Raw genomic sequence first — 20,789 nt, forward strand, 5'->3', positions numbered from 1 at the left:
GCAGATGTTGCTTAATCGTGCCTAGGCATCGCGATAAAACCGCGATGATTCAAAGATATTTAAAACCAAATTTACATGTCAATAAACCTAAATTGTCCAGCATTTTTGATTAAATAAAGCGAGACACACCATGCTAAAACCAACCTTGTTTGTTATCACAGAATGGAAAATGGTGTTCAAGGGTGTCACCGGCGTTGAATCCTCAGCCGGATCGCTGTTAGAGTTGTGGACTGGTTCCAGCACCGAGAACAGCAATGACGTCAGCGCCATAACTATAACTAAGTCTCCAAGCAAAACCTACAAATCTGCTATGGTGGAGACATGGTCAGAGGAGCTGGTCGATCAAGTATGTTATTGCTTATTTCTGAGTTCATAATAAAAAATCCGGAATTTTTAAGATCTGATCAATGAAACATTGAAAAAAAAAACACGGCGTTGTTTGTCTTTGAAGTTCTGATAAGCAATATTTAATTTTCACGATGTCACAACAAAATTAGCATGATGAGTGACGTCCTCATTTCACGTTATAAATATGATTTATCCTGGAGTACCTAGTGTGGATTGTGTGTCATATTGCAGGTACGTTATTCCTATTTCACCGGCGGTACAGAGGTGGCCTACACTGTCTTCAATGGCCGTGGGTCCGACAAATCGTCATGGTTTTCAGATCCAAACATCATCTACTCCAAATACACGGACATTAGCAAGAGCAAGGTCGCGTGCGGCATTGACGGGTAAATAATATCACTTTAGGATAAATATTACATTCTAAGAAAAAATGTGCTTGTAAAAATTCTACATTGATATTTTAATTGGTTCTGACGATATTTACTGTCAATCAACACAGCTGACGCCGTTTGTTATCATGCCATGTTTCCTCGAAATGTATGCTTTAAACATATATAAGAGGTTATCACCTTCCTCTGATTGCGACAAATGTTATTAATATTATGTATTACGTCATAACAGGGACACCAACCGGAAGTTCACCATACATCACGTATATAATGGTTGCCCTAATGACGATATTTGGATGCAGATCCTTGACAAACGGGGTGGTGGCGCACCCTGCTCCTGGGATCAGAATGTTCAAACGCGCCCTTATTTCCTCTACAGTGCTGGAACTACGGTCGCCCGGGCAGAGTTAGGTGAGACGCATTTAAAAAGTAAAATATAATATTGCCTCATTCTAATTACGTAGACACGGGGTTCCATTTCATTTCATGAACTTTTTTTCATTTTTGACTAGAGCAAGGTATTGGCTAATTGTTTAGATGACAGTTATACGGCAATATATTTTATATCTAAATATTGAACTTATGCAGGGAGGTGTTTTGAATTCAATTACAGCGACATATTGCATTTTTTCTGAAGTTTTCTTTTTTTTGCAACATTTGTTTTTAATATAGCAATACTTTTTTATCATTTCCATTCCATTGACGGCCTATATATTTGATCAAGTAAAATTGTGTAAAATGCATATCCAAATAAATAGACCAGCTTGACGTTGTTGTATTTTGATGTCGTATTCGTGTTTAAAACATTCATAGAGCAACATTAAAAAAAAAAAAAAAAAGCAATTCTTATTTATCATTTGCATTATTTTTGCAGCCAATATATTTGAAATATTGATAGTGACTTCTGATTGAATCTTAAGAGAATCCAAAAGAAAGATGATCGTTTATAGAAGATAAGAATTACAATATTTCAATCACGCGACTTTTTTCTCTTCTTCAGGAGGCAACTGGAACAGCGCCGGATTCCCAGCAGCTGAAACCATGGGCATCTTCATTACAGGTAATTATGTTTAACGTTACCGATGATTAGCCAATGTAAACTATTAGGCCCACTACTTACATAATATAATAACACTTAATATAGCAAATGATTTCATTCGAAAATATTTGAAATAAGAACAAAAAGCATCATGTTAAGTGGTGTGGTTAATATTAATAAGCGAACAAACTTAATGTATGTTTCATAAACTAAGCTGAGTAATACAAATATTTAAGACAATATCAGATATACCAATATATTCACAGTGCTAAATATACTGGTGTTGTCATGTAAAACTCTAGAAACAATCAAAACTATTTGTTTAGATATGTTCAATGGTCCATTAAACAAACAGTATAAGAATGAAATATCACATTTTAAAAAATGGTGGGTTTAAATTTCTTAAGTATAGCCCAACTTATTGAGGAGGTATATGATAATCACTTTGTCAGTGCGTACGTCCCTCAACAAATTAAGTTTATTTTTACACCATACACTGTACCTGAATCGATTTTAGCGGTCGTCGTTTAAATGTAAATGGTCAAAGGTCAAGGTCAAACATAACATTCGACTACATTTTGAAGTAATATAACACTTGAAGTAACATGGAGGCACGGTAGTCTAGTGGTAGGACGCCGGGCTCGTGACCAAAGGGTTGGGGGTTCGAGTCACGGCACGGCACGGCACGGTGTTGTATCTTTGAGAAAGATACTTTACTCTGCTTGTTGCAGTCTACTAGCTGTAAGTAAGTACGTGGTTGGGCAGTGCTAGAATTGTTGAATGCTAGCTTTGAGCGCCGAAATGGCAGCACCGTCTGTATGCTCTCAATGTAGTTGAGAAAGATATTGGCTGGTTGCAAAGGCCCTATAACCACGGATAATATTTTGTGAACCACTTTGAGACGACCTACGAACTAGATTGTGATAATTATTATTGTAACAATATAGCGTCTGTCCTGGTGCGCCACATAATAGCTCTAATGACTAACACATAGCTTGTACACATGTACAATTCACCTGTATCTCGGGTAAAGTACGTGCGCTTCGCGCTACATGTACGTCACATGATCTGCACTATATGTACCCTGCAAACACGCCACACGTGACCCTCATTAAAACAGGGTGATGACCGCAACATTGATAAATTCAAATATAAGCATATAATCCGAAACGTAGAGTTAGAGTACAAAAGAGTTTACAATATACCTCATTCATATCCACATTATATAGAGAGGGAGTGACGATGATCATGTAGTTCATTTGATTAGAGCGTCCGTCTAGAGCATAGAGGTTCTGAAATCGAATTCCCTTCTAGCTCCGTTTAATTTTCCCTCTGATGTTACAGTGTCGAAACCTTGTTTCACATATTATGTGTGCGATTGGCAAGAATATACTTAACCTGGGTTGTAATAATTCAAGATTTCTTTGCACTTTATTTGGTTTAATTGAACAGAAAATGATCGTAAAACGATTTTAATTGCATTTGCCGTATTGTTTAAGGCTGGACACCGGTTATGAAGTTAGCACACGGGCAGGGTATTGGAGGAGGAGCGACCGATGTACGAGACTTATGGAAAGGCACTTACACGGTTAACGAGGGAGACGCTGACGCTATGTCCATAGCGTCAGGAACTAAATCCTACAAGTCATCAATAGTCGACAGCTGGTCCGATTACTACATCAGCGCAGTACGTACGTCAACATAGGTTGTAACCAGGTCAATTACGTAATAAAATGTCGTCATACACCAAAGAGCTATATTAACAGAAGTTTAGCACCTTTTGTCATGAACAAATAATTACTTAAAATACGAAGTAAGTAGGTACCTTTTAAAATTTAGTTTTTCAATGAATAAAATTGTAAATATGCTTTATTACAAACTTTATATAAATGTTACTTTTTTTTTATTCTAATAACTAATATTTGCTTGAATATAACAGATGCATTTATTTGAAATAATTCCGATTGTCCAGTTCATCAGTGAGGTGGATATGATACGGTAGTCAATTTCATTACTCATAACACGTTTAATGTGTTTCTCTTGTTTAGAAGTAGGTGCCGTTATAAAAAAAACATCTCTCTCGGGGGTTCAGTAATTAGCATGGCTGTATATCAATCGGTCTAGGAATTAAGAATAGAGTTCTGGTTTCAGTTTTCATTAGACATTCAGAAATACGTTCAGATAGGAAAATATCCGCCGCATGTTTAATTTAAACGTATTGTTTTATTAGTGTAACAACGACTTCCTTTCATTACTGTTATTTGTGATCAATTGTATTGTCGAGGAATCAACTGCTGTACCGTAAATGACGTTTATGATTGAATTCTATGTCACAGGTTCGCGTGTCTTTTGTGACTGGTGGCAAAGAGAAGGCATTCGCTGTATTTGATGCTCATGGTGCGGACAAGAACAGCTGGTTCACCAAAGCCAGAGTACTGTACTCGTCATGGAATGACCTGGGCCCAACTTCGACCACAAACTATGATTCTATTGATGGGTATGTAGTAGCCTGAAGCAGTTTTCATATTTTACATCCATCCAGTGAATTTAATATTCACTGAATGACATCAACAGCACCATAATTTGAACTCAAAATCGAAAACAAACTAGAGCAAAATATAAACAAAGGTAAGGTAATTCCGTCTTTTCGTATTGCAGAGTTATCTTCTCTTGTGAGCAGGTATAGATTGTTACGTCATTGGTTTGTGTGAGAAAATTACGTCGTTTTCTCAAAAATTGATGACGTTACTCTCACAAACAATGTGACGTAACAACCAATACCTGTTCACAAGAGAAGATAACTCTGCAATACGCAAAGACGGAATAGTCATTGAATCACAATAACTTTAATACTAATCTAGTGACGACCAAACAATACAGCTACTATTTATTGACCAATCTGGGATCAATGTGAAATTTACCTAATACCTGCTTTAGTAGAAAGCCGATGTTACAACATTAATGTCACCTTGTCTGTCATTGTTTAATGACAGACAAGGTGACATTGATTTTGTGACACTATGATAAAGTTTATATTTTTCTACATTTTGTATCATCATAAATCATAAGATAAACTGCAAGAAAACAAGTTCACGCCCAATACAAAAATTCTATCTCATAAATGAAAGCCACAGCCCGGTTTATAAACATAAAAAAAGAATAAGAAAATGAGGGTGAATATAACTACATAATTATGTATTTTGTTATCCTCTAGGCATCAGCCTCACGGGCGTGATTTCTACATGAACCGAAATTATGGCGGATGCCAAAGTGATGCAGGATGGTTCATTGTATCGGAAGTTGCAAGCTATGCCTGCAGTTGGGAAACGAAAAGCAACATTAAACCATATTACTTGTACAGTGATGCAGCCGGATATGAGCTATCAGATAGTACGTACTATTTATTATGTTTCTCGCCATACTTCCGGTATGCCGCAATAAAGGTGGTTAGTGTAAGTTGTATTACACGAATAGCGTTTCGTTAATCAAAATCACTGGCACAAAACATACATATGCATCTTTCTAAATATTTTCCTCGGGTTGGAAAGTATGGATTATGCAAAGTTCTTCTTACACAACCAATAAGATTTTCTATGTGACGTTTCGATTACTATTACGATATGTACACTGTCACCTTCATCAGACCAAATGACCAGTGAAGCGTATGCACACAAAGGTGCAAAATGTGAACGAGTTGTCCACAAAATCGACGTCGATTCGGTTACGCTGTAAGCGTTTGTATAATAGTTATGTATGTACCGAAATGACTCGATTCAGCTTCGCATATGCATCATTTTCTGAAATAAATAAAATCTCGGTCAGAACAATATCTTCACTCGATCAGCTTTTGACCTTATCAAAACATGAAAAGCATAAACATGTACAATAAATATATTTATTTTAGGAAATATGGATTTTTTCTTCATATTAAATATGAATGTATTTTAATGTTTAATGAATAACACGGTTTGACCATTTGGTCATTTAGCATCTGTGAAACAGTAGTGAAAAAAAGAACTAGTTTTCGAATTAGTGGTCAAGTTTGATAAAATCCATTACACTGAAAAGAAAAAATCAAAACATGTTGTTTTGCTTCATCTCGTCTTTCAACAGATTTATTAAGAGCTCACTGATCAGTCTGCTCTCAGATAATATTTTGCAGTGTCATTGACTGGTCCTGGTTTTACAGCTCAGGCTATAACCGAACACATTGTCTTTTTCTTACAGATCAAGTATTGGCTGATGTGTTTGTAATCTCGGTTTGTGAGTATATTCAATTTCACATAAACATGTTTTATGTGTTGTAATAAGGTTAAAATAAAAGAGAAAATGTTATTCTAACCTTTGAAAAATCTCAAAATTCGGATAAAAAATCATTACTGTTACAGAGCAAGACACATAATAATTAGGAGAGGCCCTAGTAAGTTGTAAGAACATATGCCAAATCTATTCAATGTAAATAAAATTTGTTTGAATGGGACTTGTATGCTGACTGATATAATGAATATTCAAATAAGTGTTCATTTTCAAAAGCTCAACGATATAAACAAATGTCAGAACACAGGTAAAATAGCAAATCAAATGTATTTAATTTGTATTCAACTGACAAGAACAAATTAAAAACTTATTAGCAATAAGGTTCCAAAGGATACGATACTTTTATTTGAATGGGTATTTGTATGTTGTTGTTTTATAGCGATGGATATGTGCAATCCAAATCGGTGTGGCAACGGCGCTACCTGCATTGACCTGGGGACTACCTATGAGTGCGCATGTGCTGGAAATTACTTTGGAAATAATTGCCAAAACTGTAAGTCCGAAACCCCATGCGGAAATATATAGCCATTGGATCAATCAATTAACCGCACGCCATCCGTCCTTTAAGGGATACGTTAAAATAAACTTGTTTTGAATCTTATTTTCTGTTAAAGCTATCCCGACGTTTCTTATTAATTTTGTTCAATAAGAAATCCTTTTTTTAAACGGTCAAATCGCTTTTCCAGAAAATGGAATACGTGCTGCTCTGTTGAAGTACTTGACTGAAGCCGAATAAAATATCACTTGATGAATATAATTAGTAAATTTTTATTTTGCATGTATGGCGGCAGTATTAACGCACTTTGTCAAGCAAAATATACCGGCTAATTTTCTTAAACTATCAAATGACTCCTTATAACGATAATTTCATATTTAAATCATAATTAATTTGTAGTTAATTTAATCTTCATATGAAGTTATCTTAAAATTCACAGGTTAGGATCGTAGTGTAAACAAGACTGCTATATTTCACCTTTTTTTTAAAAAAGGGATGCAAGTGAACTTTTGTTTTTACGTTAAGTAATATTTCACTATGTTTCCGTTAATAGTGAATGGTGGGTTTTCAAGCTGGAGTTCATATGGATCATGCACGACGACATGCGGATCCGGAAGTAAGACCAGAACGAGGACTTGCAACAATCCATCTCCCTTTGGATCTGGAGCTTCCTGTGCCGGAAGTACCACAGAAACCGCTTCATGTAACGTCCAATCTTGTGCAAGTACGTTTCCTGATTAACATTATGTATTATTTAGGGGATAGTACGTTGTTTTGAGTGGCTATACTGGCGATTAGAACATGAAATTTGGGTTTGAACTCGAGACCGATAGGATTGATCATGATTCTATCGCAGATTAGAACACGGTCCGTATCCAATCAAAACACGCGTTGCAAACGAATCGTGTTAGAATGCATTTTATCCTATAAATACCGTGTTATGCAGTGTCGTAAAGCCATCACATAAATTATGTTTAACGTGCGTAATATCACTCCGGAAATGACGTCATAATCGAATAGGAACAATCAATGTGACGTCACGTCATTGAGAAGCGGACGCAATTTACATCGTTTCAGAGGCGGCCAAGTGCAAAAAAATTGTTTCAGATCACAATTATACAGTTTACTTTGTATTATATGATAAAAAGAATCTGTCATATGTTTCCCTTCATATAGGATTGATGATACTCGTTCTGGATTGTTCATATTTGCTCGCCAGAGGTTCGCAAACATGACAAATCCAAAACTTGTATCATAAATATAATATGAAGGGAAACTTATGCGGTTCCTCTATATTCAAGCGTAATGATTTTAAACAACACTAAGTTCGTTGAGATCCTAATTAAAATAAGGACAATCCAAACTTGAATAATGTTAGTAAAAGTAGCGTAACAATAGAGATGTATTGTGGGGTGTTACTCCCTGTTTCATAACTAGGACATTACGTGAACGTATATAGAAAACGATTGCAGTTTAACATAAATTATATCGCTAGCTGTCCAAGTAAGTACCAACCCGTCCACTGCAACAACTTCAACGAGCTGCAACACGGCTTGCTGTCCAAGTAAGTACCAACCCGTCCACTGCAACATCTTCAACGAGCTGCAACACGGCTATAGCTAGCTGTCCAAGTAAGTACCATCCCGTCAACTGCAACATCTTCAACCAGGTGCAACACAGCTATCGCTAGCTATCCAAGTAAGTACCAACACGTCAACTGCAACATCTTCAACCAGGTGCAACACAGCTATAGCTAGCTATCCAAGTAAGTACCAACCCGTCCACTGCAACAACTTAAACAAGCTGCAACACGGCTATAGCTAGCTGTCCAAGTAAGTACCAACCCGTCAACTGCAACATCTTCAACCAGGTGCAACACAGCTATAGCTAGCTATCCAAGTAAGTACCAACACGTCAACTGCAACATCTTCAACGAGCCGCAACACGGCTAGCTGTCAAAGTAAGTACCAACCCGTCCACTGCAACATCTTCAACTAGCTGCAACACGGCTTGCTGTCCAATTAAGTACCAACCCATCCACTGCAACATCTTAAACGAGCTGCAACACGGCTAGCTGTCCAGGTAAGTCCCAACACGTCACCTGCAACATCTTCAGCGAGCCGCAACACGGCTAGCTGTCAAAGTAAGTACCACCCCGTCCACTGCAACATCTTCAACGAGCTGCAACACGGCTTGCTGTCCAATTAAGTACCAACCCATCCACTGCAACATCTTAAACGAGCTGCAACACGGCTAGCTGTCCAGGTAAATACAAACCCGTCAACTGTAACATCTTCAACGAGCTGCAACACAGCTGTAGCTAGCTATCCAAGTAAGTACCAACCCGTCCACTGCAATATCTTCAACGAGCCGTAAGCTAGCTTTCCAAGTAAGTACCAAGCCATCCACTGCAGCATCTTCAATGAGCTGCAACACGGCTAGCTGTCCAAGTAAGTACCAACCCGTCTACTGCAACATCTTCAACGAGCTGCAACACGGCTAGCTGTCAAAGTAAGTACCACCCCGTCCACTGCAACATCTTCAACGAGCTGCAACACGGCTTGCTGTCCAATTAAGTACCAACCCATCCACTGCAACATCTTAAACGAGCTGCAACACGGCTAGCTGTCCAGGTAAATACCAAACCGTCAACTGTAACATCTTCAACGAGCTGCAACACAGCTGTAGCTAGCTATCCAAGTAAGTACCAACACGTCCACTGCAACAACTTCAACAAGCTGCAACACGGCTATAGCTAGCTGTCCAAGTAAGTACCAACCCGGCCACTGCAACATCTTCAACGAGCTGCAACACGGCTATAGCTAGCTGTCCAAGTAAGTACCAACCCGGCCACTGCAACATCTTCAACGAGCTGCAACACGGCTATAGCTAGCTGTCCAAGTAAGTCCCAACCCGTCCACTGCAACATCATCAACGAGCTGCAACACGGCTAGCTGTCCAGGTAAATACAAACCCGTCAACTGTAACATCTTCAACGAGCTGCAACACAGCTGTAGCTAGCTATCCAAGTAAGTACCAACCCGTCAACTGCAACATCTTCAACGAGCTGCAACACGGCTAGCTATCCAAGTAAGTGCCAACCCGTCCACTGCAACATCTTCAACGAGCCGCAACACGGCTAGCTGTCCAAGTAAGTACCAACCCGTCAACTGCAACATCTTCAACGAGCTGCAACACGGCTCGCTGTCAAAGTAAGTACCAACCCGTCCACTGCAACACCTTCAACGAGCTGCAACACGGCTATAGCTAGCTATCCAAGTAAGTACCAACACGTCAACTGCAAGATCTTCAACGAGCCGCAACACGGCTAGCTGTCAAAGTAAGTACCACCCCGTCCACTGCAACATCTTCAACGAGCTGCAACACGGCTAGCTGTCTAAGTAAGTATCAATCCTTCTGAACTGGATATTTCAAGCTTATTAAAATATACGAACATGTTTTAATTGATGAAGAAATATAAATAAGAGTAAAAACTGAATTTGAAGAACGGAAATAATAATAGACGTTTTTTACATCAAAATTTGGTCACACATAGAGTCTGTTCACATTTTCTTTAATCTCTCTTACATTTCCATTGCTTTATATTTCCATAATAATATAAAGATTGATTCTTGTTTTCAACTTGTGTATGAACCCTTTTGACGATTGGATACTAAACAAGTTCAATCTCATTTCTGATGAGTTTGTGCTATTGGTAAATGCATATTGGGACTCATGGAGTGAGTATTCAAGTTTAACTGTGACGCGTAGTTCGCTATAGAAAACTCATTAATGCACAAATCTATCAAGAAAAGAATGGATACGTGGAGTGATTAAATTCTTCAATGAAACTGAACAAATTAATTGATATTTAAACTGAAATCAATTTAATGGAAAAATCTGACAATGCATCTTTGAACTATTCATCGTATCTTTGAGACTAAATCTGGTACACATGTAGTATGCATCTGCCGTTGTTTTTATGCTCTAGTCGATGGTGGTTGGTCCTCGTGGAGTGGCTGGGGATCTTGTACGACTACGTGTGGAGGCGGAACTCAACAGAAAACCAGAACCTGTAACAATCCTTCAAGACAACATGGCGGCGCTGACTGTCCCAACAACCCGTCTTCTGCAACAGCCACTCAGGCCTGTAACACGGCAAGTTGTCCAAGTAAGCACCTTCCCTACCTTTAATTTTCTAGATATATTTTTTTTCTGCATATATGATGATGCAGACAAAGGACTAGGGGTCATTTCTGGCCTCAACAAAGATTTAGAATAAGTTGTAATATTCGTAATCCGGAGCAAATGAAGTACGCAAATATGAAATTTCAAATTCATTCGACAACTGGACTAGGATTATGGAATTACTAAGAGCGACAAAAATCCGCCTCTTCGTTTTAAAATGCGTGAATATCGTCTCCTGTGCGCTATTTGTTTGTAAATGGGACATTTTGAAGAAAATTTAACTTCAATTTTTGAAAGCTTCAACATGCAAAAAACAAATACATATTTGACATGCTTAAACAGTGTCATACCATTCGTAAAAAGGAATTTTTGTTTGTCACATGCAGAGGTTTACTTTTCTGCTTGCTAACCATCCAAAACCGTCATAGTTTGGATGTGTCTGCATAGCAACGCAATTTTTTTGCTATGGTAGGGCATCTTCGTAAGCGCATTGGAAAAAGTCTTCACCAAGACAGATAGCCCCAATTAACCAATATGATGTTTGGGACAGAAAGCGGTAAATAAATTCAACTTGATTTTTGTCTGTTAAAACGTCTCATAAACTTCAATATGTCTTTGATACATAATACATATAACGTTTCTATATTTATAGAGTTGCGGCATTAAAATGAAACCATAGAAAATATGTTTATTGATGGTTGATTTTGATGATATCGAGATAATGAATCTATAACGATTATAAGGCACCTTTTATATTTCACAGTACGAAATACAGTTGCTCAAAAATCATCAATTATACATGAGGTGTGGCTGTATATCACATGAATTTGTTAACAGTTGACGGAGGATGGAGTTCATGGAGCGGTTGGGGCACTTGTTCTGTGACCTGTGGGGGTGGTACACAACAGAAAACTCGTTCATGTACCAACCCAGCCAGACAGTACGGAGGGGCAGACTGTCCAAATAGCGCCACCGCTTCCCAGTCATGTAATACACACGATTGTCCAAGTAAGTAGTTTGGGCTGCTAATAAATTTAAATTTCTAACTTACTAAATAAGGAAAAAGAATTGTTCTTTCGGGCAGTATGCAAAATATGAATTGCTGTCTGTATGCATTATTAATATTTCAAACAGTTGACGGAGGCTGGGCATCATGGAGTAGCTGGGACACGTGTTCTGTCACGTGTGGCGGTGGTTCACAGGGTAGGACTCGTACGTGTACAAACCCGGTTAAACAGTATGGCGGAGCAGACTGTCCAAATTCAGCCGCGGAAACACAGGCATGCGGCACAATCAACTGTCCAAGTACGTCTTTCAAGTTTCAATCCACATCTTAGAATTCATAATTAATATAAACCTCCATACCGTGGATACTGTATGTTTTATTTAATGATGTAGTAGATTTTAAGAATTTGTTTTTCTACCAGGGTTGTATACATTTCTATGCTAACCTTTTTGCGTTATATTTCAGTTGACGGTGGATGGGGTAACTGGTTGTCATGGGCGACTTGCTCGGTGACCTGTGGGGGTGGAGTCCAGAGTCGGACCCGGAACTGCGATAGCCCATCCGCTCAGTACAACGGGGCCCAATGTGGGGGCACCAACACCGAAAGTCAAACATGCAACAGTCAAGCGTGCATCAGTAAGTATGAAATAGAATATTCTCTGCGGGTGCTTTATTGACTATTTCCTGGGCGGATTGGTCGAGGTTCGATCCCCGAAGTCGTCGTATGCATGGATATTCAGAGAAATTAGTTTAACCTGGTCTGAGGTTAATGTTGCGGTATTTGTGAGGTAGCATGCAAGTGTGGTGGCACTATAAATGATGCATAGAATCAGCCTTAATTTCGCCATTCACATTTAATTACTATGCATATTAAGTTGTCAACTAATGTTTCCTGCTTTGATTAATTCGCGCTCATTCCGGAGGGCGAAAAAGGCGAAAGTTAAACTGCAGTACATATTTCCCGGTATACATCATTGTCTTATCAGTTTCACTGTTAGATACCGACATACGACGTGACGTCATATCGTATTAGATCGTTTCTTTTCGTACCACCATTTTTCATGAATCGCAAACAGAATTATAAATGTAATGTCCAATCCTGAATATTTTCGTACGAAAGTAAGCATGTCGTTTTGTTAGTTTTGACACTTATAGGAAATTCATATTTGTACAGCCAATGGCGGATGGAGTAATTGGTCTGCTTATGGAGCTTGTACTAAAACGTGTGGGTCGGGAGTCTACTCCCGTTCAAGGGCGTGTGATAACCCTCTTCCTTCCAATGGTGGACAGACCTGTTCTGGATCTTCCAGTGAATTCACCGACTGCAACACCCAATCGTGCCCTGCTCCGCAAGCAGGAGTTTACCAACAGGTAATGGGACATTGTTGTAGTCCGTAAGGTTTTATCAACACCTAAATGAAAGGGTTGATGGAAAGTGAGATTCGGGAAATAGGTCACGAAAATGCTATAATGAAATATGATTTACCTAAAGGTATGAATTGTTTGTTAAAAGCAAGCAAACTTAGGTTGGGGAAGTAGATTATGTAATCAATGAATTTCACGTTTCTGTTGTGGGAGAACGAACATACAGCAAGTAAGCGATAAGGCAGAGTTTAGCGTTTTTATATACACGGAGGAAATGGAATGCAGTGCTACAGCCAGTCAAGAGGTCAAATTTAAGAAACATATGTATATTACATATTAGTGCAAAAGGTCAACCGATAAAAAATTGCGTGAATCTGCACATGGGAGATATATGTTCTAACAGCACGGGGATGTATGTTTATAGAAGAAATATCTCTCACTGAAGGAAACACCGCTAGAGAAGCGGAAACATTCTACAGAACGGTGAACTTATACGAAAAAGGTTTACATTAAAAAATGAGTTCCATTACGAATTAAAAGCATACGAGATATATCCCTCTATGGAAGATCATTCACCTACAAGTATTATAATATGTCAAGCATCCCAATGTAAGGCAAATTATATGAGAAACCTTTGACAATGAAAAGGTATTACAATTGGGTACAGGTAACATCGGAAAGGTATCTAGGTAAGAAAAAATATATCAACTGGTAAGATACAAAAAAACACGGAGAACGCCTCTCAAAGAGAGAGAATTTACAAACTGCTAAGGTAACACAGGAAACATATCTCAAAGAGAGAGAATTTACAAATTGGTAAGGTAACACAGGGAACATGTCTCAGTAAGAAAGAATTTACAAACTGGTAAGGTAACACAGGGAACATATCTCAAAGAGAGAGAATTTACAAACTGGTAAGGTAACACAGGGAACATGTCCCAGTGAGAGATAATTTACAAACTGGTAAGGTAACACAGGGAACATGTCTCAGTTAGAGAGAACTTACAAACTGGTAAGGTAACACAGGGAACATGTCTCAGTGAGAGAGAAATCACAAACTGGTAAGGTAACACAGGGAGCATGTCTCAGTTAGAGAGAATTTACAAACTGGTAAGGTAACAGAGGGAACATGTCTCAGTTAGAGAGAATTTACAAACGGGTAAGGTAACACAGGGAACATGTCCCAGTGTGAAAGAATGTACAAACTGGGAAGGTAACACAGGGAACATGTCCCAGTGAGAAAGATTGTACAAACTGGTAAGGTAACACAGGGAACATGTCTCAGTAAGAAAGAATATACAAACTGGTAAGGTAACACAGGGAAAATATCTCAATGAGAGAGAATTTACAAACTGCTAAGGTAACACAGGCAACATGTCACAGTGAGAGAATTTACAAACTGGGAAGGTAACACAGGGAGCATGTCTCAGTTAGAGAGAATTTACAAACTGATAAGGGAACACAGGGAACATGTCTCAATGAGAGAGAATTTACAAACTGGCAAGGTAACACAGGGAACATGTCCCAGTGAGAAAGATTGTACAAACTGGTAAGGTAACACAGGGAACATGTCCCAGTGAGAGAATTTACAAACTGGGAAGGTAACACAGGGAGCATGTCTCAGTTAGAGAGAATTTACAAACTGATAAGGTAACACAGGGAACATGTCTCAATGAGAGAATTTACAAACTGGTAAGGTAACACGGGGAACATGTCTCATTGAGAGAATTTACAAACTGGTAAGGTAACACAGGGAACATATCTCAATGAGAGATAATTTACAAACTGCTAAGGTAACACAGGAAACATATCTCAAAGAGAGAGAATTTACAAACTGCTAAGGTAACACAGGAAACATAACTCAAAGAGAGAGAATTTACAAATTGGTAAGGTAACACAGGGAACATGTCTCAGTTAGAGAGAATTTACAAACGGGTAAGGTAACACAGGGAACATGTCCCAGTGAGAGAATTTACAAACTGGGAAGGTAACACAGGGAGCATGTCTCAGTTAGAGAGAATTTACAAACTGATAAGGGAACACAGGGAACATGTCTCAATGAGAGAGAATTTACAAACTGGTAAGGTAACACGGGGAACATGTCTCAGTGAGAGAATTTACAAACTGGTAAGGCAACACAGGGAACATGTCCCAGAGTGAAAGAATGTACAAACTGGTAAGGTAACACAGGGAACATGTCTCAATGAGAGAGAATTTACAAACTGGCAAGGTAACACAGGGAACATGTCCCAGTGAGAAAGATTGTACAAACTGGTAAGGTAACACAGGGAACATATCTCAATGAGAGATAATTTACAAACTGCTAAGGTAACACAGGAAACATATCGCAAAGAGAGAGAATTTACAAATTGGTAAGGTAACACAGGGAACATGTCTCAGTTAGAGAATGTACAAACTGGTAAGGTAACACAGGGAACATGTACCAGTGAGAAAGAATTTACAAACTGGTAAGCTAACACAGGGAACATGTCCCAGTGAGAAAGAATTTACAAACTGGTAAGCTAACACAGGGAACATGTCCCAGTGAGAAAGAATGTACAAACTGGTAAGGTAACACGGGAAACATATCTCAATGAGAGAGAATTTACAAACTGCTAAGGTAACACAGGGAACATGTCACAGTGAGAGAATTTACAAACTGGTAAGGTAACACAGGGAACATGTCCCAGTGAGAAAGAATGGACAAACTGGTAAGGTAACACGGGAATCATAACTCAATGAGAGAGAATTTACAAACTGCTAAGGTAACACAGGGAACATGTCACAGTGAGTAAGGTAACACAGGAAACATGTCTCAGTTAGAGAGAATTTTCAAACTGGTTAGGTAACACAGGGAACATGTCTCGGTGAGAGAGAATTTACAAACTGGTGAGGTAACAGAGGGAACATGTCCCAGTGAGAAAGAATGTACAAACTGGTAATGTAACACAGGGAACATGTCTCAGTGAGAGAGGGGTCACAAACTGGTAAGGTAACACAGGGAGCATTTCTCAGTGAGAGAGAATTTACAAACTGATAAGGTAACACAGGAAACATGTCTCAGTGAGAGAGAATTTACAAAATGGTAAGGTAACACAGGGAGCATTTCTCAGTGAGAGAGAATTTACAAACTGGTGAGGTAACAGAGGGAACATGTCCCAGTGAGAAAGAATGTACAAACTGGTAATGTAACACAGGGAACATGTCTCAGTTAGAGAATGTACAAACTGGTAAGGTAACACAGTGAACATGTCTCAGTGAGAGAGAATTTACAAAATGGTAAGGTAACACGGGGAACATGTGTCAGTGAGAGAGAATTTTACAAACTGGTATGGTAACACAGGGAACATGTCCCAGTGAGAAAGAATGGACAAACTGGTAAGGTAACACGGGGAACACGTCTCAATGAGAGAGAATGTACAAACTGGTAGGGTAACACAGGGAGCATGTCTCAGTTAGAGAGAATTTACAAACGGGTAAGGTAACACAGGGAGCATGTCCCAATGAGAGAGAATTTACAAACTGGTGAGGTAACAGAGGGAACATGTCCCAGTGAGAAAGAATTTACAAACTGGTAAGGTAACACGGGGAACATGTGTCAGTGAGAGAGAATTTTACAAACTGGTATGGTAACACAGGGAACATGTCCCAGTGAGAGAATTTACAAACTGGGAAGGTAACACGGGGAACATGTCTCAGTGAGAAAATGTACAAACTGGTAAGGTAACATGGGAAACATATCTCAATGAGAGAAAATTTACAAACTGGTAAGGTAACAGAGGGAACATGTCTCAGTTAGAGAATGTACAAACTGGTAAGGGAACACAGGGAACATGTCTCAGTGAGAAAGAATTTACAAACTGGTAAGGTAACGCAGGGAACATGTCCCAGTGAGAGAGAATGTACAAACTGGTAGGGTAACACAGGGAGCATGTCTCAGTGAGATAATTTACAAACTGGTAAGGTAACACGGGGAACATGTCTCAATGAGAGAGAATTTACAAACTGCTAAGGTAACACAGGGAACATGTCTCGGTGAGAGAGAATTTACAAACTGGGTAGGTAACACAGGGAGCATGTCTCAGTGAGAGAGAATTTACAAACCGGTAAGGTAACACAGGGAGCATGTCTCAGTTAGAGAGAATTTACAAACTGATAAGGTAACACAGGGAACATGTCACAGCGAGAGAATTTACAAACTGGTAAGGGAACACAGGAAACATGGCTTAATGAGAGAATTTACAAACTGGGAAGGTAGCACAGGGAACATGTCCCAGTGAGAGAGAATGTACAAACTGGTAGGGTAACACAGGGAACATGTCTCAGTTAGAGAATGTACAAACTGGTAAGGTAACACGGGAGCATGTCTCAGTTAGAGAGAATTTACAAACGGGTAAGGTAACACAGGGAGCATGTCTCGGTGAGAGAGAATGAACAAACTGGTAAGGTAACACAGGGAGCATTTCTCAGTGAGAGAGAATTTACAAACCGGTAAGGTAACACAGGGAGCATGTATCGGTGAGAGAGAATTTACAAACTGGCAAGGTAACACAGGGAACATGTCCCAGTTAGAGAGAATTTACAAACGGGTAAGGAAACACAGGGAACATGTCTCAATGAGAGAAAATTTACAAACTGGTAAGGTAACACTGGGAACATGTCTCAGTTAGAGAGAATTTACAAACTGGTAAGGGAACACAGGGAACATGTCTCAGTGAGAAAGAATGTACAAACTGGTAATGTAACACAGGGAACATGTCTCAGTAAGAGAGAATGTACAAACTGGTAAGGTAACACGGGAATCATAACTCAATGAGAGAGAATTTACAAACTGGGTAGGTAACACAGGGAGCATGTCTCAGTTAGAGAGAATTTTCAAACTGGTTAGGTAACACAGGGAACATGTCCCAGTGAGAAAGAATGGACAAACTGGTAAGGTAACACGGGAATCATAACTCAATGAGAGAGAATTTACAAACTGGGAAGGTAGCACAGGGAACATGTCCCAGTGAGAAAGAATGGACAAACTGGTAAGGTAACACGGGGAACATGTCTCAGTGAGAAAATGTACAAACTGGTAAGGTAACATGGGAAACATATCTCAATGAGAGAGAATTTACAAACTGGGTAGGTAACACAGGGAGCATGTCTCAGTGAGAGAAATTACAAACTGGTAAGGTAACACAGGGAACATGTCTCAGTGAAAGATAATAACAAAAATCAGGTTATACAGGAAACTTCTCTCAGTATAAAATAATCTATATACGGACGCCTGCTAATGAAGTCAGGACGGGAAATCACCCGATATGTCGAAGTTAAATTAGATCTAAATATGATAGAAAAATATAAACAAGTAAAAAATTCGAAGAGACATATTTGTAAGAGAGAAAAGAAAATATGGAAACCTTTTTGATTATTTTAGATAATTATAGAAGTTCGTTTTGAAAATCTGAATTGTTAAAAAATTTAATTGTTTTCGTTTCTGTTAACAGCTTTGTCCTTCTAACTGGTTCACATGTGAATCAGGGGGGATGACATGTATTATGTTAAGCATGAAGTGCGACTGTTCTAATGACTGCGATGACGGAAGTGACGAAACAACCGGGTACGCCGGATGTGACGCAGAACTTATGGCCATGTGCGAATCTGGAGCAGGTAATGGCTTATATAGTTATATATATTATGCAACGTGCATTTTATAGTGTTTAAGTATTAAAACAAAAAAAATCTGATTTCATCAAATTAAAAAAAAAAAAAAAAAAATTAATTAAACGAATACACAACAAATTAGGTGCAAAGAACGCGGTTGTTTCAATAATTCAAATCAGTGGTAATGTTTGACCAATGCATTGAAACTGCAAATGCCAAATAAATAACAAAAAAATAATTATAGAAAAAGGCAAAAAATCAGTATTGAGTATGAAATTTTGAAGATGTAAATGAACAATTTAAAAAGTGAAAATAATATCACCATTCGGATAACAAAAAGGCAATATTTGACACTTGTTTCCATCGTTTTCAGAACATGTTTTTGCCTCCATCACGTTGTTGGTCGTGAGTCTGGTCTTTGCTGCTATATTCAAGAACATGTAAACATCCCGACCTGTCCCTCACAATTCAAAGCAATCTGGTTCTTAACTGATTATTTGTTAAATACTGTATATATGAAAAGTTTGGCACAAAATGGAAGATTTCTTTTTATGTACGTTTGAAATAGATGTTTTTATTTTCCATGTGATGTATTCTGTTGTTGTAAATCTCCATGCCTATTGATATTGCAGCGATAACATTGCAGCCGCGTAAATCCCGAAACTTAAGTTCAGCCTATCAAATGTTGCTCGTGAACATTAATTGAAGTGCCAAAAATAATTTAGTCTCTATTTCACATTGTTTTAAATATTCATTTGTAATTGTATGACAAATTGTCACAAATTTGTTACACAAATTTCACATAATATATATATATATTTATATATATATTAATCTTAATCTTTCCATTGATCATTATTTTATTCATAGGTTTATGATTGTTTCAGTAAAATTTAAACGATGCTTACATTACAAATCGTGTGACTGATTTGTTTTACTTGGCAAAAATATAAATTCATAAATAAAAACCAGAAAACTTCATTGTCTTCTCGAAATTCTTTTTAACTTTCTAATAAAGAGGTGTTATTCATCAGGTCAACTGTGCTGTTGTCATTCATACAAGTGTTGGCGCTGTGACATTGACACACGCTCCTCAGCTATAGTTATTTACTTTTTATATAAAGATGTGAACGAAATATCTCATTCACAGCACATCCTTTGAAACATGCTTATTGCCAAACAAACGAGTAATAGTTTACTATAGCATTCAGGTCAGTGTTTTCTTGACAAATACATATCAAGTTACTTGAGTTTCAATTCAGTATGATATTGATGCAGCGAGTCTAAGGATTTTTTTTATTTTAGATTTGAAAATAAATCGTGATAAATATTTCATCAATTTCTATAAAATTATGAAAAACATTTACGAACACCTTTTTCTGATGTCATGTTTGAATTTTAAATCCCTCAATTTTGACTCGACATAATTATGTTGTTTCAAGTGTGATGTCATCATATATCAGATAGTCTATGACGTCATTTTATTACCATATTATGAGGTTAGAATAGGTAATATGATATTACCTTTAACACGAAATATGACATGATGTAGTCACTTATCATCAGGGTGATAAATATATCTCACGGTATAAGTTGAGGTTGACTTGGAAAAATAATTAATTTCATCAAGTATAATGTTTGTAATTTAGTGATTTATTACACCAAGTAAACATAGTATTTTGTTAATCAGAATATCCTTAAGACGTTGAGCGACCTTAGTGTTGTAGACATTTTTTATCCTATAAAAACTGGTGTATGAGTAATATACATGAGTAATGTACATGTCCATTTGACTTGATCCTTGAACATTAACATTCTTAATAATAGCGGATTAATCAAGTTTAAAAATATTATAGGTTAATCGTAATCCATTCTTATCCGATTGTATTGTTAACCTGATATTAACCTAAATAACACCATGCCATATTGTATAAGTGGCCAAATCTAAGGCGGCCTTATAGTACAATGACTGAGGTCAAATGAGCAATGTCT

At 38.0% G+C, this 20,789-nt stretch overlaps 1 protein-coding gene across 1 annotated transcript; it reads left to right on the forward strand.

The window, feature by feature from the left end:
* The first annotated feature begins 304 nt into the window (after nucleotides 1-304).
* On the forward strand, nucleotides 305-20,003 carry LOC110450490 (neurogenic locus notch homolog protein 1-like). Its single transcript, XM_021498043.1, has 17 exons — nucleotides 305-346; nucleotides 580-734; nucleotides 970-1,148; nucleotides 1,738-1,797; nucleotides 3,276-3,463; nucleotides 4,113-4,273; nucleotides 4,991-5,166; nucleotides 6,004-6,039; nucleotides 6,473-6,586; nucleotides 7,143-7,313; nucleotides 10,581-10,760; nucleotides 11,615-11,785; nucleotides 11,912-12,082; nucleotides 12,249-12,419; nucleotides 12,958-13,154; nucleotides 18,641-18,803; nucleotides 19,171-20,003. Exons 1-17 carry the CDS (start codon nucleotides 311-313, stop codon nucleotides 19,239-19,241), a joined length of 2,400 nt encoding a protein of 799 aa, XP_021353718.1. The 5' UTR covers nucleotides 305-310; the 3' UTR covers nucleotides 19,242-20,003.
* The last annotated feature ends 786 nt before the right edge of the window (nucleotides 20,004-20,789 follow it).

Source organism: Mizuhopecten yessoensis, unplaced genomic scaffold (assembly GCF_002113885.1).
Source record: "Mizuhopecten yessoensis strain PY_sf001 unplaced genomic scaffold, ASM211388v2 scaffold5229, whole genome shotgun sequence".
Classification (NCBI taxonomy): domain Eukaryota; kingdom Metazoa; phylum Mollusca; class Bivalvia; order Pectinida; family Pectinidae; genus Mizuhopecten; species Mizuhopecten yessoensis.